General features: G+C 45.6%; 2 protein-coding genes across 2 annotated transcripts; both read right to left on the bottom strand.

Moving 5' to 3' along the window:
- Positions 1 to 2300: 2300 nt before the first annotated feature.
- PRSS45 (Putative serine protease 45) lies at positions 2301 to 10365 on the bottom strand. Its single transcript, XM_003409902.3, has 6 exons — positions 10041 to 10365; positions 7871 to 7897; positions 4669 to 4825; positions 3917 to 4191; positions 2918 to 3081; positions 2301 to 2531 (listed from the first exon to the last, which is right to left on the bottom strand). Exons 1-6 carry the CDS (start codon positions 10363 to 10365, stop codon positions 2301 to 2303), a joined length of 1179 nt encoding a protein of 392 aa, XP_003409950.1.
- Positions 10366 to 12030: 1665 nt separating this feature from the next.
- Positions 12031 to 15046, bottom strand: PRSS43 (serine protease 44). The gene is made up of 4 exons (XM_023548091.2): positions 14824 to 15046; positions 13885 to 14150; positions 12945 to 13108; positions 12031 to 12267 (listed from the first exon to the last, which is right to left on the bottom strand). The coding sequence occupies exons 1-4, from the start codon at positions 14961 to 14963 to the stop codon at positions 12031 to 12033; spliced, it is 807 nt and encodes a 268-aa protein (XP_023403859.1). The 5' UTR covers positions 14964 to 15046.
- Between the last annotated feature and the right edge of the window lie 8621 nt (positions 15047 to 23667).

Raw genomic sequence — 23667 nt, 5'->3', positions numbered from 1 at the left:
CTCACACCATACATAAAAAGAATTTTCAAATGGATTAAAGAGTTAAATATAAAGAATAAAATTATCAAAATATTAAAAGAAATACCAAAAGGTGGTTTTTATCATCTGGAGATGGAGAAGGCCATCCTAATCAAGGCACAAAACCCAGGAAGAAAGTAAAGATTGACTCATTTGACTCTGTGATAATTGTAAAAATCTTTGAGGCAAAAATTGCCCATCCATTCCACATATATTTAAAAAACAAGTGACCCACTGGCAAAAATATTTTTTAAATAATTGACAAAGGCTTAATATAATTCAGAAAAGATACAGACCTTCCCTAAGAAAAAGATAAGCAACCCAATAGAAAAATAGCTAACCTATATTAAACAGAGGATTCACTAGGAATAAAGTATTTTTTTAAACACATGAAAAGACATTTTCCAACGGGGGGGGATTAAAACAGCAATGAGATCATATTCTGCCATCAAATGGACAAAACTTTAAAATATTAATAACACCCATTTTTAGCAAAAGAGGAAACATTCATTCTCATATTCTGTAGATGTTGAATGTAAATTGGTTTAGCTTTTGGGAAGGACGAATTTGACAGTGCTCATTCAAGATTATTAAATTTGTCTTTCCCTTAACTCTCCTCCCCTGCGTCCCACTCCCAGGAGCACAGCTGTGAAAATGTTTGGGAAACGTCACCTCTGCAATGAAAAAGTCAGAAATACTCTAAAAACAGGTTAGTTAAATGCCAGATGTCACATTCACACAGAATACATGCAGTAGTTTAAAAATATGAAGAACAGCTCTAGGTACAGACATAGAAAGGTTTTCAAGTCATGTAAGTAAAAAAAAAAAATTATTAACAATACACATATTGTTGTGTTGCTAGTCACCAGTGAGTCAATTCTGGCTCACGGCAACCCCGTGTGTGCGGAGTAGGACTGCTCCGTAAGGATTTCAGGGCTGTGTGTGACCTTTTGAAAGCAGATCACCACACCTGTCTCCCAAGGGGCCTCTGGGTGGATTCAAATCGCCAGTCTTTCAGCTAGCAGTGAGGTGCTTAATGGTTTGTGCCAGCCAGAGACACTAATGACACGTAAGATTCCATTTTTTTTAAATTATAAAGGTGTTTTATATGAGTTTAAACAATGATTTCCTCCAGGGAGGAACACAGGATTGGCAGCGGGGATGTATGAGAGAGAGGTAACCTTTATATTTATTTATATACATTTCTGAATAATTTTAGTAGACCACAAGAATGTATTCAGATACTGTTTCTAAAGTTTCTTAAAAAGAAAAAATTTAAATTTTAAAATATTTTTAAAAATAGCTCTAGGTACAGACATAAAAAGGCTGTCAAGTCATATAAGTGAAAAAAAAAAGTAGGTTATAAACAATAACACGTTGTTGTTGTGTTGTTAGTTGCCATCGAATCAATCCCAACTCCTAGCAACCCTACAGGACAGGGTAGAACCGCCCCATAGTGTTTCCAAGGAGCAGCTGGTGGATTCAAACTGCCGACCTTTTGGTTAGCAGCCAAGCTCTTAACCACTGTGCCACCAGAACTCCTATTTAATTGTAAAAGAATTTTAAGAAAATTAAAAAAAAAAAAAAAAAAGTAGAAGGAAGTGCACCAAGATGAGAAGGGTGGATATCTCTGTATGAGGTGGTCCAGGGATGTTTCTTTTCTTTAGACTTTATTGTGTTTTCCTAATTTTCTACAATGAACATGTAAAAATCAGATTTAAAAAAAAAAAGAAAGCTGATTTTCGAGTGCTATATGTGGGTCCTTCCTACTGCTGCCTACAGGGCATGTTCCAACTGCGCCCTCACAGCATGCCCACTTGACAAATGAGGAAACTGAGGTGGCAGGCCGAGGTCCCTTCCTTATGCCCCAGCTCTAGTGCTACAGCAAAAATCCATCAGCTCTGACTCTGGGAGCCTGTGGGCCAGAATTAATTCCAGGAGGCCCTGCCCTCACATCTACCCCTACCCCCAACCACCAGGCCACCCCAGGAAAGAGAAGAGAACCAGCTCATGGTTACACAAGTTTAATCCCTACTATCTGGTCCACGATTTCAGAACCTTTCTAGGCCACACTGCCCTTCTCCTGGTCACCCGGGGCCCAGTCATCTGCCCCACCCCTCCCTACTGGGATGTGGAAGCAGGACAAATCCCCTGGGGCCACTCCTTCCCCACCCTGACTCTTACTGAACAGGGACACATGACCTTGGTCTAACCTGGATCTGCCCCCACTCAGCAGAGGGTACTGATAGAAAGCAGGAAGAGGAAGGAGAAGAAGGAGGAGGTCAGGGGCCCATCTGGGGCTGCAGCAGCCGGGACAGGAGTAGGAGCCACGTGGAGGCACGGGGGCCTGAGAGAGCCCTGTCAAGCTGCTTCTTGATCCATTTGCTGTATTTGGTGACACGGATGTACACGCCTGGATTCTGCGCTTTGGCACAGGCCTTTTCCCAGGACAGCACACCAGCCAGAATCCATTTGCCCTCGACTTCGCAGGCCAGCGGCCCCCCAGAGTCTCCCTAGGCAAAGAGAGAGGAGTGATAGGAGCTCCAGGTCCAGCTAGGGCCACTGGGCCCCACGGAACCCAGGATGCCCACCCTCTGAGTTCTGCTTGAAAGATTCTTTCCATCCTGGAGCCTCAGGTGGGAGAATCTCACTTCCTGCATTTCTTCCTTCAGTTCCTCAGTTGGGGTCCCATCCCAGGTGCTGACCACTGACTCCCACCCCAGAATATCAGCCAAAATCAAAGTCACAGGGGTAGGAAGGTAGAAGCAGAGCACTGCCTGGTGATGATAACAAAGAGGGAGGCCAAGGGGTCTCCTGCCTAGGAAATTGTGCTCCCCTTTCCCCACCCAGGAGTCATCCCCAACAGAAGGAGAGTTGCCGGAATCTCCCAGAAACTTACATAACACAAGTTTTCTCCATAATTGGTGGCACAGATCATGTCCTCCAGGACAAGGGGGATAATACGGGGGAAGAGGGACTTCTTGTGGTAAATCCGGTCACACCTCTTGTTGTCCATGATAAAGACCTCAGCCTCCTGCAACTCTGGGGTCAATGTGGAGTTGGCTGTGGAGAAGCCCCAGCGGGACTGAGCACTAACTCGGTGCTCTCATCCAGCCCTGACCTCTTCTCAGCGTCCGCTCATCTCCAACCTCAAGGCTCAGCCAAGCCATACCTTTTGACACCACCATGCCCTCCTTCACTTGATGCCTTCCCCCAGCAGTGCGAACCAGGTGCGGCAAGCCCCTCACCCTCTAAGGCTAGGTTTTGGGATCCCCTTCTCTGGGAAGCTTTCCCTTCAGAACAAAGTAGGCCTTGATCCAAGTGCTGGTGCAGACCCCAACCACATGGCTGCTCATCTCCAGCCTTGGGTTCTGCACCGGCTGTTCCCTCTGCCATCTGATTAACACTGGCTCCTCTTTCAGGCATCTCAGGCAGTCACTATGCCCAGAGCTCATCCCAGATCCTCCTGGCCTGATCTCAAGATAACCTGGCCAGGTCTTAGCCTCTCTTCTTCTAGCCTGTGCCCCAACCCCAACTCTGTTGCAAGCTCCTTGCAGGCAGGGCATGTATTCTCAATGTCAAGTTTGTCAAGTGAAGGAGTGAGCTGAGTCAGTGAAGTTATGAATCCCTGTCTCTGAGCTTCCAGAAGAGGCAAATGACCGTGCCCAGCCCAGGCACTGCTTGCTGGGCCTGAATGAGTGAATGAGGTGCCCACGTCAAGCACACAGGTATAAACTGTGGCAATGGATCCCATGTGAGGAGCAGCCCCAACACACCCAGAGAACCAGGGGCCAGAGGTATCAGCCACATCTTCCCGAGAGGCACCGTGGCAGGACCCAGGAGGAAAACACTGCACTTTCTGTGCTACCACGCAGTCCACTCCATCCTACCCACTCACCTGAGAAACGCTGCTTAATCTGGCCCCAGCCGGTGACCCAGCACTGTGTCCCAACCCTCAGGTGGAAGTTGGGCTCCGGCAGGCAGATGGGCTGCACGTACTCACTCAGGGTGGCAGGAATGTGAAGCTGGAGAAGGGCGACATCACCCATGATAAAGGTCCGGCCCCAGTACTTGGGGTGCAAAATGATGTCCCTCACCGGGATCAAGAGGACCCCGGTGAAGTCCACAGGTTGCAGCTTGGAGGTGCCGAGCATCACCGAGTACTCTTTGGTGCTGCAGGAGACACAGAGACCTGGAAGTGTCAGGTTCCCAAGCAAGCATGCACTCCTGCCTCCCCCAAGAACTCTCCCTCACAGAAGCCCTGCCCAACTTGCTCACTCATCGTGCCTAATGTGGCCTGGGGGCCTCAGCATCAGAGATGCGCCTGTCTCCTTACTCATCATTCAGGTCGATTTAAGGTTGCCTGGGCTATGCGTGTGTGAGCAGGCGTGTAGGTGTGGGAGTACACGGACGTCCTCATGTACAGGGGAAGCAGGGATGTGTGCTGGATTTTCCTCATTGCCATACTTAGGACACAGTCTTCGTTGCTTGGGCCTCATGCCCCAGCACACCTCCTGACCCCTGTGAGATCCTGAACTTGACTTTCCTGTTCCAGAAACCCCTCCTCCCCACCCCTCACTCCCCAGAGGAAACAAGGAAGCTGGGCTGGACCGTTGTAGCTCTGGGTCTCTGGGCTCTGGACGAACTCACCCTTGGATGCAGTGGGCGGCAGTCATCACCCAGCCGGGGTCAATGAGGGCCCCTCCACACACGTGTTCGTGTTTCACCCGCAGGCTCACTTCCCAGGGCCAATGGCGGCCCACGTCCGACCACCAGGGTTTGCCACAAACTTTAGGAACAACAGTGCCTGGGAGACACAGAGGCCACATAGAGGAGGATAAGAATGACCGAGACCAAGATGGCCCCCAAGGCTGATTTGCACAAGACTGTAAACTCAGGGACCTGCTCCATATTAAGGAGGGGAAGGCTGAGGATGAGGAAGGGCAGTGGCTTATCCAAAGGCACTGAGCTGGACAGAAAGTGACAAAAACAGAGATAAAAAGCATCAAGACAGAGACATAGAGAAATCACAGCAGAAGAGAGGGAGAGATACTAAACTACACAAGGAGCAATCAACACAGGTAGCCTGGGCTGTGCAGTGAGTATGCAGGTAAGTGAGAATGTACACAGACATTCTCATGTATGGGAAGGATGATTTAACTTTTAAAAAAAAAAAAATTTAAATCAATTTTTAAAAATGGATTTTATTTTTAAAATCAAGATTTCTCTACACCAGCATTCTTTTTCTTGACCTGAGTGGTGGTTACACAGTGTGTTCGCTGTGATAATTCCTTGATCTGGACACTTGTGATTTGTGTACTTTTTTGTATGTATGTAATGCTTCAATAAATCAATTTACTTTTAAAATCAATTACGTTTCTCTCTTCCGGCACGACCAACTAGAAAATATATTCAAAATAAGATACGTTCTCAGTGGCAAAACATTATAAGGTACTCAGGAATTATCTTTTTCTAAACTGCACAAAATTTCTGTGGTAATAAATTTAAAACTCCAATAAAGGACACCAAAAATGATCAGCATAAATAGAAAGACATTCCTTGCTCTTAAATAGAACAACTTAATATTTCAGATGTAATTTTTCCCAAAATTAATGTATAAGTTCATTTTCTAATAGTTAGAATTTTTTTTTTTTTAGAAACTTAATAAACTTATTCTAAAAGTGAAATAGAAAAGTAAAGGTCCATGAATAGCCCAGGCTTCGAAAATGTAGAACAAGGAAGGGACACTTGTCCAGCAGATATTAAGACACACATCAAAGCTATAAAAACAAAAACTGTGTGGTATTGACACAGAACAGAAAAATGGACCAATGTAAAAGAGAGCCTGAAATTGTTCCATGTAATATAAGAACTTAATATAAATAATGGAGCCACGACAATCGGTGTGTACAGGAAAACTACAACAACACAAAACAACAACCCATTGTTGTCCAGTGGCTTCCAACTCATAGCAACAGGGTAGAACTGCCCCTTAGGGTTTCCAAGGAGCAGCTTATGGGCTCAAACTGCCAACTTTTTGGTTAGCAGCCAAGCTCTTAACTACAACGCCACCAGGGCTCCAAAGGAAAACTAGCTAGCCATAAAAGAAATAAAAAAGAAACTGGACTCCTTCCTATAGCACTTCAAGACCTAAATGTGAATGGTAAAACTATGAAGTTAACAGGACACCATGTGACATGGCGTGGAAACGGACTCCTTAAACAAAACCTCAAAACATAAACCATAAAACTGACTAACTGGATTACCTTACAATCAAGGATCTTAGACCCCATGAACAAAGTTAACAGGCAGGTGACAGATTGGGAGACAATATTTGCAATATCTAAAATCAACAAAAGACTTTTAATAGGAATACACAAGGAACTCCAGGAAACCAACAAGAAAAAGGAAGATCAATAGACAATATGCAAAGGATGAAGACAAGCAATTTATCAGAAAAGGAAACTCAAAGGCCAACAGCACATTGAGAAATGCTCAAACTCTTTAGTAATCAGAAAAATGCGAACTAAATCAAGATGTCATTTCTTTACCTCAGGGGTTGGCCAAAAAAAATGTAAAAGTTAGATCATGCCACAGGTTGGTGGAATGTGGCAATATATACACCTTAAGGCACTGCTGATAAGAGTGTAGAAAACTAAAAAAAACTGGGCTGACCAAACTGGAACAAGGACAATGGATAAAAGCATGGTTGTTGTTGGGTGCCCTGGAGTTAAGCCCGACTCAGAGCAACCCCACGTGACAGAGTAGAATGGCTCCATAGGGTTTTCTTGGTTGTAACCTTTACAGAAGCAGATGGTCAGGTCCTTCTCCTATAGAGCAGCCAGATGGCTTGGAACTGCCAACCTTTCAATTAGCAGCCAAGTGCTTAAACGTCTGCACCATCAGTGCTCCTGAAAGTATGGTATCAATGTTGATAACTGTATTGTAATTATGTAAGAGAATATTCTTAGAAAATACACACTGGACTATTTGAGGAAAAAGAGCCATGCTGTAGTCTACCCTTCAACGATTCTGAAAAAAATTGTGTGTGTGTGTTCCTTTTACTATTTTTATTTTTGCAATGTTTTGTAAGTTTAAAATAATTTCCAAGTAAAAAGTTTTTAAAATGAGAGTTGAATGAAAACAGAGATGTACAGCACATACCGCTTACATAAATTAAAAATACATGAAATACATGCACACAAAACAAGAGCATACATTTTATAAGAACACACACAAACAGAAAGATCCTCACTGAACATATAAGTATAGCTGAGGGGGATGGGAGTGAGCATGGACATAATCAGGAATAGCTAACTTAATCAATCAACAATCAATAACAAATCAGGGTGGAGTCTTGGCAGGACCAGTGACAATGGAGACCCATGAACCCAAAAGCAGAAGCAGCCCAACTCTCCACTCTTGAGGTCTAAGGAAAAGGACAGGAAGATAGAGGAGCCAGGCTCTGCAGACCCAGCCACAGGGCCTAGGGGGCTCCATGTGCTCCATTTGGGTTTAGAGCCCAAAAGGGTTGTGTGTGGAAAAGGGTCTGTGTCAGATTCCTGGACACGTTAACTCGGGATGGGCCTCACACCCTGATGGGATACAGCCTGGGCTGAATAAGAGGCTCTGCGTTCCCACAGAAGGTCTGGATACTCTTTCCTGGGGACTGTTAGCTCTGTATGTCCTGGCAGCTACAGGTTGTCCTTTAGAAAGCAGACCTCTTAGACTGAATTCCTGTTTCTTACAGGCCCAGAAACACTATCTCTGTGATCCCTTTCAGAACAAGTGTGCCCCATATCTGGGCCCACGACCCACAGCTTTTCCTGCAGCAGGGGCTCACCCAACCCACCTGGCATGGTTTTGTCCTCTTTGTAACCTGGAGGAGAAAAGGGGACAGAGATGAAGAAAGAGGTCATAACAGGATGACAGGGAGGAGATGCATTTTTCTTTCTTTCATTCATTCATCTGCAAAATATTTTCTGAGCTCCCACTCTGTTCCCAACCTGAAGCCAGAGGCTGGAGAGAGAGATGTATCAGATAGAGCCTGCCCTTGAGGACCATACTGTCCAGTGTAGAAGACAGAAGTGAATGCCTAATCACCTACATGAGATCAATTCAGGAACAGGGCCATAGGTGTCCGGTGAGCTCAGAAGAAGTGGTGGACAGGAGAAGCTTCTGGAAGGAGGAGTTATTGTACAAGGACTTAAAGATGAGAAGGTAAAACACAAATTAAATGTGATGATGACATTCCTTGCAGAAGAAACACCATGGTGTGTGTCAGAGATTCCAGAGTTTGAAGGACATGGCCTGTGATGGTAAGGGATGAGGTCAGGGGAGGAGACTCTAGGGTCAACCATGGAAAGCCTCGCAAGCCAGGCCAAGAAGCCTGGACAGAACTCTTGGAGGAGGGAAGCCAATAGAGGTGTGCCCTGGTCAGGTCTGTATTTTGAAGGCAGAATAGATAGGATGGTGACCACACTGGGGGCAATGAGATCTCAATGAAGACTCTGTAGAACCCAGGCAAGAAATGAGGTGGTCTGAAACAAGGAAATGGCAGTGAGAACAGACAGGGTGAGTTGGATGTGGACTCAGGTAAAGGTTTCTGGTTTTGGAGAAGAGTGGATGCCATCCTCTGTGCTAGAGAAGTCAGTTTGTAGGAAGATGAGAGCTTCTGTTTTGGACCCCAGGGGTTGAGATGTTTCTAGGTCATTCAGGTGGAGATGTCCAGTAGGTAGCTGCGCATCCACACACATCATTTTGAGGCACCATCATATAAATGGCAGATCAATGCCCAGGGCTTGTGAGTTCACCCAGGGAGCAGTGAAGAAGGGAGGAACAAAGGGACCCAGGCAGTGCCTTGGGGAACACCAATACATCAGGAACACATAGAGCATGTGTGGTCTGGGAGGGGCAGAGGAAAGCCAGAGTTATCCTTGAGGTAGAAGAGAATCAGGAGACAATAGTCTGAGAGAAACCAAAGGACCAGAAAAAATGAAAAAGGAGAGAGTGGCAGAAAGGTCAGGGAAAATAAGGGCAGAGACATGGCAGGAAGGAGCTGAGGATTAAGTGGGAAGTGTGAAAGCATTGGCATGAAGTGAAAACTATTCTTTTGAGGAGACTGGCTGTGAAAAGAGAAGAGACAGTGGGGAAAGAGCAAACAGAAAGGGCAAGGATAAAGACCTAGGAGGAGAGAGCGATTGCCGGAGCACAGGACAGGGAGGGCCCGCAGTCAAGGGCACTGGTAAGCAGGTTGACGTGAGGCATGTGTCCTGAATCCTTAAACAAGTAGGTGAGGATGGTGCTGATGCAGTCAGGTTTGGAGGGGCCCCCAGGGGTTGGGGAGAGTCAAGGGAGACAGCACTCCAGGGCCTCCATTTTCGAGTGAATGAAGAGACTGCTAGTGAGGCGCACTAGGTTGAAAGACGGTTTAGGGAGAAGGCGAATTTGGAAATATTTGTTTATGTGGAAAGATGAGGAAGATGGATGAGCTGCCTCAGGGCAGGACAAGGCTGGAGACCAGGAATCTGCCTGGCCCAGAATGCATGCTCAAGTGAGGTCTCCAGGGGTGCTCAGCTGCCTGGGGAAACGGCCGAGAGCCTGGGGTGGACAGGTAGCCTGTGAGACACTTGAGGGTGCTGTGGAGAGGGGGGCTCGGACTTTAGGTGCCACGTCCAGACTGAAAGGGCAAGAATCGCCTGGGAGAAAATGCAGGGGTCCTTAGAAGTGCTGGTCCCCAGGAGCCTGTAGGGCAGGTGTGGCCCAAGGAAGGAGGCCAGAGGAGAGGGCAGAAGTTTAAAACCCATAGAATCGCCCTGGCGAAACCCTGGAGGAGAGGTGACGGGGGGGGGGGGGGGGGGGACAGAGACCCCGAAGGCTGGAAGAGACAGCCACAGCCTGGGACCCGTCCCCTGCCTTAATGCCAGGCCCTAAGCCGGGGGAGGAGCGGTGCGAGTCGGGGGGTTATGTGGGGGGAGGAGGGTGGAGCTGGGGCGGGGCGAAGGAGGCGGTGCCCGCCTCACCCAGGTTCAGGGGCGGCAGCAGCAGCAGCAGGAGCAGGAGACGGCAGTTCAGGACCAAGAGCCTCGAGACGCTGGGCCCGGCGCTGCGGCGGGACAGCGAGGCAGCCATGAGGCTCTGGAGATGCCAACTGCGGAGACAGATCTGCGAACTCCAGCACGTGACGTCGTCCCAGACACGTGACGGCACCCTGAGCACGTGACAGCACCCGCAGCACGTGACGGAGCCTCTGGAGTCCAGAACACTCCCCCAGGCACTTGAAGGCGTCCCCTCTCCGAGCCTCCCTCGTGACTGATCCTTGGAGCCGTGGACCTGTGATGGCGCCATCGCTGCCCTGTGCCTGTGATTGCTCCAGTGGTGGCTGGCCCATGGTGGTGCCCCCAGTGCTCTGGATCTGTAACAGTGCCCCCAGACCTGGCTGGGGAAAGCGCCCTTGGAGCCCTGGCCAGTGATGGCCCCCCTGTTATCCAGCCTTTGATCCCCTGGGCCTGGTACACTATAGAATTTCAGGATTAATATGGATTTGAGAATCAAGAAAGATGTGGAAAGTACAGGAGAGAAAAAGATCAATAACACTAAGGAATCAGGGAAGATGTCTTTGAGAAAGTGACATTTGAACTGTACCTAAAACTTGAACAAGAAGCTTTGGGGCAGACATGAGGAAAAAAGGGCATAGCAGAGACTTGGCCCTCTTCCACAGACCACTAAAAGGGTCCTTGTAACTGAAAGGAATGGCAGCTTGTGCCAGGCCTTGGGCTTTCACATGTGCCCCATGGGTGTTTTGCAGAAGGATGCTATCCTTGGATCTGCTAGGAGTGGCAGAGGATGTGAGCTGACCACCAAGATTCCTGCATCCCTTGTCTAACATAAGGCCCCCACTGAGGAGCGACTGGACTTCTGGGAACCACATTCCCCAGCCTGGCATCAAAGGGGGTCCACATGATGAGTTCCTATGGGGTGCCCCCTCACGGGGGTTCCTGCCCCTGCCCTGGTGTTGGCAGGAAACCGGGTGTGGTCTGCTGAATTCTAAAGCTGTCTCCCCTAGCTCCGGTCCCCAGGTTATTCAGTTGAACACTAATGTGAGCAGTGCGTTGAAGGAACTTTGCAGAGATCATTAATGTTATGGAGGACCTTAAAGAGAAGATCTTGGCTTCTCAACTTTGTTCTTCTAGAGTTTAGTGGAGAGTATAAATATTCCTTAGCTAAATAGGAAGCAAGTGCTCATCAGAGCCTGCTATATGCAACCTCATTCCCCAAATGAGCAGAGATGCAGAACACACCAGCGACTTTCCGAGTATTTATTAAGTTGGCATTTTAAATCTCCATGCTCCGTATGCCCCAACACAACTTGAAGTGTCCCTGGATGTGGCCACTAGGGAATAGAGGAAGGGGGTTCCAAGATTGGGTTGCCCCCGGAGATCATGCGTGACAGGCTGTTCACTCACAGATGGATCAACATGCAGGTACAGGGAAGATTCTCCCAGCCCCAGACAAGTGCCTCAGAGGTGGAAATCCCAAAATCCCTGGCCTGGCACCTCAGCAGGGGCATGACAAGCCTCCTTTACTCTCTTTGAACAATCCCAAGCTGACTGGTTCAACAAGGTCTCAGGGAAGAGCCCTGAAACCAGAACCAGGGTCTAATGATGGTCTCACCACTGATGATATCAAATCAAACCTTCCTTCTCTGGTCGGTGTTCTCCAAAAGGTCAAAGGACCACCATGCTCCACCTGGCAGGCCACCCCTCTCCATTCTGGCAGGCAGAGTGCTGGTATAAGGCTTGGGGGCACAGCCAAGGTTTAGACAGTTGATCAGCGCACCAGGCCACAGCACTTTCTGGGCTTCAACCTCACTGCCACCCTCAACTGTATGGATCTCCACAGGGTCAATGGATCCCAACTGGAATTTGAGGACAGGGCATTGAGAAGGAACTGGAGGTTGGAGGAGAGGCAAATTGGGAGACTCAGAAACAGGAGGGGCAAGGGCAGGTGTGGTCACAGGGTCATCAGGATGCCCAAGGGCAGCGCCAGAAGCAGGAGTAAGATGAAGAAAGCTGCTGGGTCCACAGAGGAAGCTTGACCCAACTTACTGGCGAGCCAGTCTTTATAGTAACTAATTTCCGTATAAACTCCAGGCATTCCTTTTCGACCACAGCCGAAGCCCCAGCTCACAATCCCCACCTGCATCCAGGTGTGGTTAAATTCACAGACCAGGGGTCCCCCAGAATCTCCCTGAAGAAAGAGAAAGAAACAAACTCCAGGGACGAAGAAGATCCACATCAGAGCAGAGCAGGTGCCCTGCAAGGCACTGAAGGGCAGGCACACCAGGGCTTCCCCAGGTACCCCACAGGCCCCTGGGGAATATGCGACCTGAGAATTGACATTTTTTAACAAAAAAAAGTACAAAAAAAATTATTTACAAACAAAAAAGGATATGTACATAGAAAAAAGGAGTGAAGTGCTTACCCAAGTACATTGCCTGTCACATAGAAAAACCAACCCGGTGCTGTCGCGTCAATTCCAACTCCCAGCAACGCTATAAGACAGAATAGAACTGTCCCATAGGGTTTCCAAGGAGCAGCTTGTGGATTTGAACTGCTGACCTTTTTGTTAGCAGCCAAACTCTTAACCACTGAGCCACCAGGGCTCAAAAAAATGGAACTTGTATTGTTAGTATTACCTGCCCATATCTCCCTACTCCCCTCCCCAGGCAGCATTAGCAGCTCTGTCCTGAAGTCAGGTCAGGCCAGCCCAGGACAGCCTTGGTGGCTGGTCCCCAGGAGTCCCCTTAACTTGAAGAAACAGTGAATGGTGGGGCTGTCAATAACCCAGGCTCCACTGCCTTGGGATGAGGAAACTTGGAGGGAACAATTGAAATGCAGAGATGGCAAGGGGCCCATAAAACCGACCTGACAGGAATCTTTTCCTTGGTCGCTATAGCCACAGATAACCCCTGCCGTGACATAGTCCAAAGAGCTTGCCAACATATACTGGAAAATCTCATTACATTTCTCATAGCGAATAACGCTTATCTCAGCTTCCTGAAGTATAAGAGGTACGTCCTGCGATTCATCTGCAGAGAGACAACTTAGCAGTGAGTAGATCTGTATAAGTGGGGCATGAGCCCCCAGCACCCACTCTGGGTCCTGAAACAGTGCATTCACACACCCCTTAGAGGAAGGTAGGGCAGTAATTGGTCCCATTTGACACAGGAGGAAATTGAGGCCCAAAGACGACATGGGGAAAGGAGGAGGTAAGAAGTAAAACCAAGACAGGAGAAGGCAGAATAGGTTAGAAGAGGGAGAGACATAACCAAGCCTCTGTCACTGTGAGTAGCAGTAACAATAGTGACAGGTGGCCTGTGGATCAGTCAAGCATCTTTTCAGAGCAGGATGACAGACTCTAAGACAGGTAGCACCCCAAAGGTACAATATCCAGCTTCTTCCCAGGGTAGCAGGTCCGACGGCCTCATGAACAGGGGCCCTGTACCTCTGCCTACACCCCCAGGGACAGGATGCTCCTCACCCACCAAGGCAGGTACCTCCAGTGAGGGGCAGCTCTGACTGGCAGACAGTTCATCATTCCCTGAGCTGAAATCCACCCTAGAGAGAATCCCACCATTTCTGGTACCCAGCCCCCAGGCCCTGACATACCAATAGAAATTTGTAACACAGTTGAATATTTAGTCCCTGGCAGCATCTTCTCAAGCCCACCCCGCTTACCCACGAGCTAGAAAATCTGCCTCCCTGTTCCTGCTCCTCCCCTCCTTTAGTTTGCAGGCCAACCCCAGGATACAAGGCAGCCTCTTCCCTGGCTCAGGTCTGCTATAGTCTTGCTTCACAGTCTCACCGCTTTCTTGTAGTTTGCCCCATCCGGTCACCCAGCACTCCGTATCAGCTTGCACCAGGAAAGCCTTTTCAGGGAGGCACACAGGCTGGATGTGCGAGGAGTAATTCACAGGGAATTCGAGCAGAGCAAGGGCAATATCATTTGTGATTCTTCCAATGAGGCTAAAATCTTCGTGGATTAGGATGTCTCGTACTGGGACAATGACTGCCATTCTTGAGTCATGATGCACATGGATGTCTCCAAGCTTCGCCGTGTATTCCATATGGCTGCAGGGAGATCCTAGAGGGTCTACACTCAATTTTCACACTAGCCACCTGCTTCCCAGCCTGGCCCCACCCTCCCATGACAGAAATACAGCCCCCTCCCTCCCTCTAAACCAACTTCTTCCCCAGATCCCTGATCATTCTAGACCAGTGGTTCTCAAAGTGTGGTCCCCTGACCAGCAGCATCAACATCACTTGGGAACTTGTTAGAAATGCAAATTCTCAGGACCCCACCCGTGACCTACTGAATCAAAAACTTTGGAAGCTGGACACAGGCAATCTGTGTTTTAACAAGCCCCGCAGGTACTTCTGATGCTCATTAAAGTCTGAGAACCACTGACGTAGCCAAATGATTCTACTAAGCCCCATTCCCTTTAAATATCCCTCCTTGTAAACCTTTGCCCACATGCTGGCTCCCAGCTGGCATTTCTCCCTCTTCTTGCCACTTAGCTTGAAAGTTTACCAATGGTGGCTTTGAAACTGATAGTGGGTCTTGACTTTCTAGGCTACCATGGGCTCTAACATCACCTACCTCTGGCTACAGCCCTCAGAGCAGGGCCTGTGACCCCCTTTTTTTTTTTCAGATAAGGAAAAGGAAGAACATGGAGGGGTACCGAATTGTCTCCAAGTCACACAGACTGACCAGGGGCCCAAGCCCTGAGCCCCAGACACTCACCCAAATATGCAGTGGGCAGCTGTTAGCACCCAACGATGGCTGATGAGGGAGCCTCCACATAAATGTACGTTATTAATCTGCAGGCTCACCTGCCAGGGCCACTTCTTCTGCACAGCGGGTAGTCCACCAACTACCCTCATAGTCGGATGGCCACATCCTGGAGCAGGTCAATGAAGGGAGGGGACTGAAAGTCAAGTCTCTGCTCACCACCACCACCACTACCACCACCCTGCCTGCCCAGGCAGAGAAGGGAATTTTCCAAATCCCCAGAGCAGGGCCCTGGCCCTTCAGACCCCAGGACAAGTCAGGGTGGGGTCCACTCAGGCCTCCAGGAAAGGATAGTGTCCACCTGAGACCCTCCTTCTCCAGGGAAGGGTCCCCCCACCCTGAAACCAGGCCTGTTCTTCGGGCAGGGCCTGGCCCAGAAACATCACCTGGAGTAAGTGCTGGCACCGGTGCGTGCAAGGTTGGTGATCGTCTGCTTGGGGTTGACAGAGCCCTGTAGAAGTCACCTGGGGTAACCGACACCAAAGAGGGGTCTCCCACGTTCCCACCGGACCCAGGGACCCCGAAGGATGGCTGAGCCCCGACAGGTGGTGGGCTCTGCGGCCTCGCTCCAGGGTCCTGGCGGCCCTCTCTCGAGGGGAGAGGGGAGCGGGAGCGCGGCACCGACCTGCCCCGAGCCCCCTCGGCGCCTGCCCGGGCCTCGCTGAGCCGGGGCTGAAGGAGCAGGAGCAGAACCAACAGAGCCAGGGGGCCGCCGCCGCCGCGGAGGGGGCCGCCCGGGGACGCCATGGGCACCGCCAGGGGTTCGGGCCTTCTCGTGGCACCCCCTCGCGGCCGCTGCCGGCCCTGCTCTCGGTTCTGGCGGGAAACTGGGACCAGGCGGTGGCCCGCGGGGTCGTCGGAGGGGCGGGCCAGCTGGCTGGGGCCGGGAGTCTGTGCTCTCACGAGTCTTCCCTCCTCTCAGCTCTTCGTGGACTCAATGATGGGGCGACTCCCCGCCGGTCAGTGTCCCCCGGCCTAGGTCCCCGGCCACACTGCAGCTTCCTAGCAGGTGCCACCCGACCACCGGTTGTTCACACAGAGATGCACCCACACCTCCCTGCTGCACCGAGGAGCTTCCTCAGGTTCAGATTTGTTGTTAGGTGCGGTCAAGTGGTTCTGACTCATAGGGACCCTAGAGAACAAAACACTGCCCAGTCCTATGCCATTCTCACAACCATTGCTATGTTTGAGCCCATTGTGGCAGCCGCTGTGTCAATCCATCTCATTGAGGCTCTTCCTATTTTCACTGACCCTCTACCAAGCATGATGTCCTTCTTCAGGACATGTCCTGATAACATGTCCAAAGAATATGAGAGAAGATTTGCCATTTTCGCTTCTGAGGAGCATTCTGGCTGTATTTGTTCCAAGACAGATTAGGGCCAGGCATTTCTCAGCACCTCCCTCTTCCACTTGTTCACAATAATAATTAAAACTCCTTAGCATGAATGTTGCAGTTATCACTAGCCACCGGGTTAGAGATGATAATGCTACCTTTTAAAAAATTACCTTTTTAAAAATCAACATCCACATGAAAAGGTGTTCATCATTAACTATTAGGGAAGTGCAAATTAAAACCACAATGATCACTACCTGCCTATCAAAATAGCTACAATAAAAAATAGTGACAACACCAAATGCTGGCAGATGCTGAGAAATATACATATATTGCTGGTGGGAATGCAAAATATTCCAGCAACTCTGGAAAATAGATTAGCAGTTTCTTAAAAGACTAAATATGCAATTACCAAATGACCCAACGATTGCACTCCTGGGCATTTATCCCAGAGAAATGAAGATTTATGCACCAAAAACAAACAAACAAAAAATCTGTACAAATGTTTATAGTAGCTATATTCAAAATTGGAAACCGTGATGGCGTAGTGGTTAAGTGCTACGGCTGCTAACCAAAGGGTCGGCAGTTTGAATCCGCCAGGTGCTCCTTGGAAAATCTATGGGGGCAGTTCTACTCTGTCCTACAGGGTCGCTATGAGTCGGAATCGACTCGATGGCACTGGGTTTGGTTTTCTGTTTTTATATTCAAAATAGCTGACATCTGGAAACAATCCTATGATAGAATAATGGCCTCCCAAAGATATCCAGGTCCTAATCCCCAGGACCTGTGAATATGTTTAACTTCACAAGGCAAAAGGGATGTGATTAAGTTAAGGATTTTGAGATGGGGAAATTACCCTGAATTATCTGGATGGGCCCAAAGTAATCCCGGGGTCCTTGTAAGAGGACGAAACACTGCCCTATCCTATGCCATTCTCACAGTCGTTGCTATGTTTGAGCCCATTGCGGGTTCAGAGTCAGAGGAGGTAGGACAACAGAAGCAGAGGTCAGAGAGAGAAATTTGAAAATGTTATGCTGCTGGTTTTGAAGACGGAGGAAGGGGCCCCAAGCCAAGGAATGCAGGCAGCTTCTAGAAGCTGGAAATGGCAAGGTAACGGATTCTTCCCTAGAGACTCCAGAAGGAACACGGCCCTGCCAACATCTTGATTTTAAGACTTCGGCTCTCCAGAACTGTAAGATAATACATGTGTGTTGTTTTAAGCCACTAAATTTGTGGTAATTTCTTACAGTAGCAATAGGAAACTAACACAAATCCAGATGTTCTTCAATGGGTAAATGATTAAACAAACTGTGGTACATATACACCGTGGAATACTAATCAGCAATAAACTGTGGTACATATACACCATGGAATACTAATCAGCAATAAACTGTGGTACATATACACCGTGGAATACTAGTCAGCAATAAACTGTTGTACATATACACCGTGGAATACTAGTCAGCAATAAACTGTGGTACATATACACCGTGGAATACTAGTCAGCAATAAACTGTGGTACATATACACCATGGAATACTAGTCAGCAATAAACTGTGGTACATATACAGCATAGAATACTAATCAGCAATAAAATGTGGTACATATAAAAAAGGAATACTAGTCAGCAATAAACTGTGGTACATATACACCATGGAATACTAGTCAGCAATAAACTGTGGTACATATACACCATGGAATACTAGTCAGCGATAAAAGGAATGAACTATTAATACACGCAACAACTTGGATGAATCACCAGGGAATGATGCTAAGGAAGGAAAAAAAAAAAAAAGAAAGAAATTTCCAAAAAGGTACATGCTGTATGGCTCCATTTTTGAAAAGACAAGATTTTAAAAATGAAGAACAGATCAGAGATTACCTGTAGTTAAGGAGATAGGTGTGGTTTTAAAAGAACGACACAAGGGGTCCTGTAGCAATGGAACTGTTCTGTGTCTTGGCTGGTGGTAGTGAATACATGAACCTACGTATGTGATAAAATGATACAGAACTAAATACCCACTCCTATGTTCTCCCAGTGCAGGTGAAACTGGAGAAACCTGAATAACATAGGTGAAAGGCATCGATGTCAATATCCTTGGTACTATGATCTCATCTCTCTGTATTATTTTTTACAAATGCATGTGAATCAACAATCATCTCAAAATAAAAGGCTTAATTTAAAAAAAAGTAAAACACCCAATTATACAGCATTAATAAGATTGACTTTTGTACATGGTATTGTTATTGCCCAATCTGAATCACAGAATCTTGACTTTACAAGCTAAGTGTGGTCTATTTGTTAAATCCCGCTAGCTTATTATTAGGAAAGCAAGTTATTTTCATTGTGGAAAAATGAGAAAAAACATTTAAGCAAAAAGGGAGAAATCTCATTATCTTAATAATTGGACACATACTTTTGGAGACCACCTTTTCATATAGCCAGATATCTTGTCAACAAATATATTTTAACAAATTCACAGGCAGTCTGGAATTAGGAACACCCAACTTAAGCATAGCTCCAAACCAACCTCCATAAAGCCTGTTATATTAAAAAGTCAAGGTACATACAATGGTTCATAATAACAAACAGGCCCTACTTTGCGTTGTACTTTAAAACATTATTATTATTATTACTGTATTATTATGTTAAAGATTTTTTTAATATTTTATTATCATGTTAAAGATGTTTAGGGTATCTGGAAGTGTTTCTTTAACGGTTTTTATGCACAGAAAGGTACACTATATACTACTGTATATACTAAGACAAACATTTGACTAACTGACATCAGATATGAACTGAATCTAAGAGTTCTGACTTACGTACAAATTTGCTTTAATGACAGGATTAGGAACAGAATTCATTCGTAATCGGGGACTGCCTGTACAAGCTAAAAAAATCAACATCAAGTCCAATTTGCCATCTTTTCCAGTCATCTTTAGGTGTTGCTAGTCCAGCCTTTGCTTATCTCAAAACTTATTAGAATGCTCCTTTTGAAGTCATTCTAAATTCTCTCCTTGAGAAGGAGTGTCCTTCAATGCAGTCTGACCTCAACATCCAAGTTCTAGACCTCAAGCCAGGTTCAGGCAACATTTCTCACAATCTCTGCTATTTTTCCTTCTCTGCAGTTGGTGAATTCTACCCAATGACAGCCTTATTAAAGAACAGTCTTGCTTTGTTTTTCAGCCACCAGAACCATATGGGAAGTTATAATATCTCTTTCATAGATGATAAACATAAAAAAAAAAATACTGACCAATAATTGCAATACACTATAATAAGTTTCCTAAATGAAAGGTATATTAGCTATCTTTTAAGCAACATCAAAATTTAAAATTTCCTCTGATGTAGCAACTCTGCTGGCAATGTATTCTATACCCCCCAAAATCAAACAAGTTGTCATTGAGCCAATTCTGATTCATGTCAACCCCATGTGTTTCAGAGTAGAACTTCCCTCCATAGGGTTTTCAACGGCTGTGATCTTTCAGAAGTAGATTGCCAGATTTTCTTCCAAGGTATAGATATTCCTTAAGAAAATATGCCAAGTATACCAAAATACATACATACAAGAAGGCCCTCTTGTAGCAACCATTTGTAATACCAAAACACCATGCTGTTGTTGTTGTTATAGTTGTTAGGTGCTGTCCAGTTGGTTCTGACTCATAGCAGCCCTGTGTACAACAGAACAAAACACTGCCTGTTCCTGGACATTATGCTTGGTAAAGTGGAGGGTCAGTGAAAGAGAGGAAGACCCTCAATGAGATGGCTTGACACAGTGGCTGCAACAATGGGCTCAAGCATAACAATAATTGTGAGGATACTGCAGGACCAGGCAGTGTTTTGTTCTGTTGTACATAAGTTCACTATGAGTCAGTACCAACTCAACAGCACCCAACAACATAACAACAACCAAAAGGTCAGTGGTTTGAACACACCAGTTGTTCCTCAGGAGAAAGATGTGGCAGTCCACTTCTGTAAAGACTACAGCCCTGAGAACCTTATGGGGCAGTTTTACTCTGTCCTATAGTGTCACCATGAGTTGGAATCAACTCAGTGGCAATGGGTTTGGTTTGAGCTGCCAGGCTGCAATCAAGACAACAGCCAGTGTTGGGTTCCCACTGGGAGGTTTGATTGGGGATGGTTCACTTCCAAGCTCACTCAGGTTGTTCCCTGAATTCATTTACTTGTGGATGTAGGACTCATGACAACTTGCTTCTTCAAAGCTAGCAAGGGGAGCAAGAGTCAAGAGTGAGTCTTATATATTGCAATGAGTGACGTCCCAATTACAGAGGGAAAAAAAAGCCAGACTCACTTTTAAAATGTCCTGAGTGGAGAAGTAAAAATTAATAATTTTATTAAATATTGACCCCTTGTTGTTGTTAGGTGTGGTTGCTTTGGTTCCAACTCATAGCGACCCTATGTACAACGCAACAAAACACAGCTCAGTCCTGCGCCATCCTCACAAAATTGTTGTTATGTTTGAGCCCATTGTTGCAGTCACTGTGTCAATCCATCTCTTTGAGGGTCTTCCTGTCTGTCTCTGACCCTCTACTTTACTAAGCACGATGTCCTTCTCTAGGGACTGATCCCTCCTGACAACATGTCCAAAGTATGTGAGACATAGTCTCGCCATCCTTGCTTCTAAGGAGCACTCTGATTGTACTTCTTCCAGGACAGATTTGTTCATTCTTTTGGCAGTTCATGGTACATTCAATATTCTTCAAATGCATCAATTCTTCGGTCTTCCTTATTCATCTTCCAGCTTTCACATGCATCCCCCTAAGTCCACATCTATTTAAGATTTTGTGTGATAAAATGGGAAGTATGGGACTAATGGACCACAACTACCACAGCCTCCACCAGAGTGAGTTCTGCACACCTAGTTGGTGTCTGACTACCACCACCAAGTGCTCTGACAGGGGTCACAATAGACGGTCCTGGACAAGCCTGGAGAACAATGCAGAAAAATTCAAACTCACAAAAAAAAAAGACCAAACTTACTGATCTGACAGAGACTGGAGACACCCTTTTAACTCAGAATTGAAGTCACTCCTGAGTTTTGCCCTTCTGCCAAAGATCAGACAGGCCTATAGAACAAACAATAACACACATATTTCAGTCAAGTATACAAGAATAAATGGGCACACCAGCCCAGGGCCAAGGATGAGAAGGCAGAAGGGGACAGGAAAGCTGGATGAAACGAAATGGGGAACCCAAGGTCAAGAAGGGGAGACTGGTGATACATCATGGGGTTGACAAACAATGTCACAAAATAATATGTGTCTTAATTGTTTAACGGGAAACAAATTTGCTCTGTAAAGTTTCACCTAAACCACAGTAAAAAAAAGAAATGGGAAGTATGCATAAAGTATGATATTGACTTAAAGAAAATGTGTGCAATTGTTTGAACTGTGAGCTGAACTAGCTGCTTTTATCATGGAACATCATTTTTACTTTAAAAGAATGACCAATAGTCAAACTCTGGTTGTTTAGACTTTAGTATTTGGAAGACATTTTCCCAAAAATAAAGTTAGAATCTGCAACTCTATTAAGAAAAACAACTGACACCATTTGCCACCAATGATAAAAATCAAGCTTTCAAGTGAAAGTTTGAATTTAGGAAAATTTGTATTTGCTACCATGAAATTTTCTGATAACAGTGGTGGTTATGTGAATGGATGTGATTTTGATATTGTATAATGAAATATGTCAACATTGGAACTACATGAACCAATATTTTCCAATTATTTTACAAAATTATGCTTGGATAAAAGATCCATTCAAAGTGCAAGATAGACTGATGGTCAAGGGGTTCAAAAACTTTCAGATTCCACATTGCAACTAACTTTAAAGAAACTACCACTTGTCAAGTTTTGGTGTAATATAAAACAATAAAAGACTATCTAAAGTTATTTGAAAAAACTTAAAATACCCCTCCTTTTCCAACGGCATATCCATGTGAAGCCAGATTTTCTTCATACATTTCAGCCGAAACAATAAATTGAATGCAGAAGAGAATGAGAATACAGCTGTCTTCTATTAAACCTGACGTTAAGGAAATTTGAAAAACTGTAAAACAATTCCACTCTTCTCACTAATTTTTTTTCTTTTGGAAAATAATTTTTTTCATAAGATAGGTCATTTATGTTAACATGTACATGTTTATTTCTTTTTTAATAAATTATATTTTTAAAAATTCTGTTTTAATTTCTAATGCAATCAATATTGATATATATAAAACACATAAACCAAATATCTAGAGTTCTCAAAAAATTTCGAGAATGTAAGAATATCCTAGGGGCCCTGGTGGTGCAGTGGTTAACAGCACAAGCTGCTAACTGAAAGGTCCGAAGTTCGAATCCAGCAGCTGCTCCTTGGAAACCTTATGGGGCAGTTCTACTCTGTCCTATACGGTTGCTATGTGTCATAATTGACTTGACGGCAAAGGGTTTGGTTTGGTTCTGGTTTTTAAGATGATCCTGAGACCAAAAAGTTTAAGATCTCTATTTTTTATCCATTTGCTATTTCATTGATCTCCACTCCTGTCTTTATTCCCTTCCTCTGCTTCATTTGAAATAATCTCCTTTCCTTTTTCTAGCTTAATTATGTAGAAGCTTAGATAATGGATTTAAAATCTTTCTTCTTTTCCAAATAAGTATTTAAAGTTAGAAATTTTCATCTGAACACTGCTTTAGTTCCATTCCACAAAATTTGGTATGTTATGTTTTCATTATGATTCAGTTCAAAACAGTTTCTAATTCTCCGTGTGGTCTTTTTTTTTTTTTTAAATAATATTTTATAGTATTTTTGGTGAAGGTTTACATACCAGTTTAGGTTCCCATTCAGCAATTTCTACACAAGTTGTTCAGTGACATTGGTTACATTCCTCACAATGCGTGAACATTCTCATTATTTCTGTTCTGGTTTTTCCATTTCCATTAATCTAGTTTCCCTGTCCCCTTACATTCTCATCTTTGTTTTAAAGTAATTGTTGACCATTTGATCTCATTTGGTCTCATTTTTTTAAAGCTACACAGTACTTACGGGTGATAGTCATTATTTTTCTGAGCCAATTTGTTATTCAGCTACAAGGTAACCTCAGGGGTTAGTTTCAGTTCCAGGTTTAAAGAGTATCTCAGGGTAATAGCCTTGGGGAGCCTTCCAGTCTCAACCAGTCCAGGGGGTCTGTTATTTTGTTTTTGTTTTTGTTTTTAGGAATTGGGGTTCTGTTCCACATTTTTCTTCCATTGTATCAGGGTCCATCTATTGTGGCCCTGATTATAACAGCAGGTAGTGGTAGCCAGGCACCATCTAGTTCTTCTGATCTCAGGGTAGATGAGGCCATGGTTCGTGTAGACTATTGGTCCTGTAGGTTAGTTTCTTCTTTGAATCTTTGGTTTCCTTCTTTCCCTTTTGATCCAGATGAGTAAGGACTAACAGCTGTATCTTAGATAGCCTCTCT

The sequence above is a fragment of the Loxodonta africana genome, chromosome 22 (genome assembly GCF_030014295.1).
Source record: "Loxodonta africana isolate mLoxAfr1 chromosome 22, mLoxAfr1.hap2, whole genome shotgun sequence".
In the NCBI taxonomy this organism is placed as follows: Eukaryota; Metazoa; Chordata; class Mammalia; order Proboscidea; family Elephantidae; genus Loxodonta; species Loxodonta africana.
This window is presented reverse-complemented; position numbering and strand designations above follow the sequence as displayed.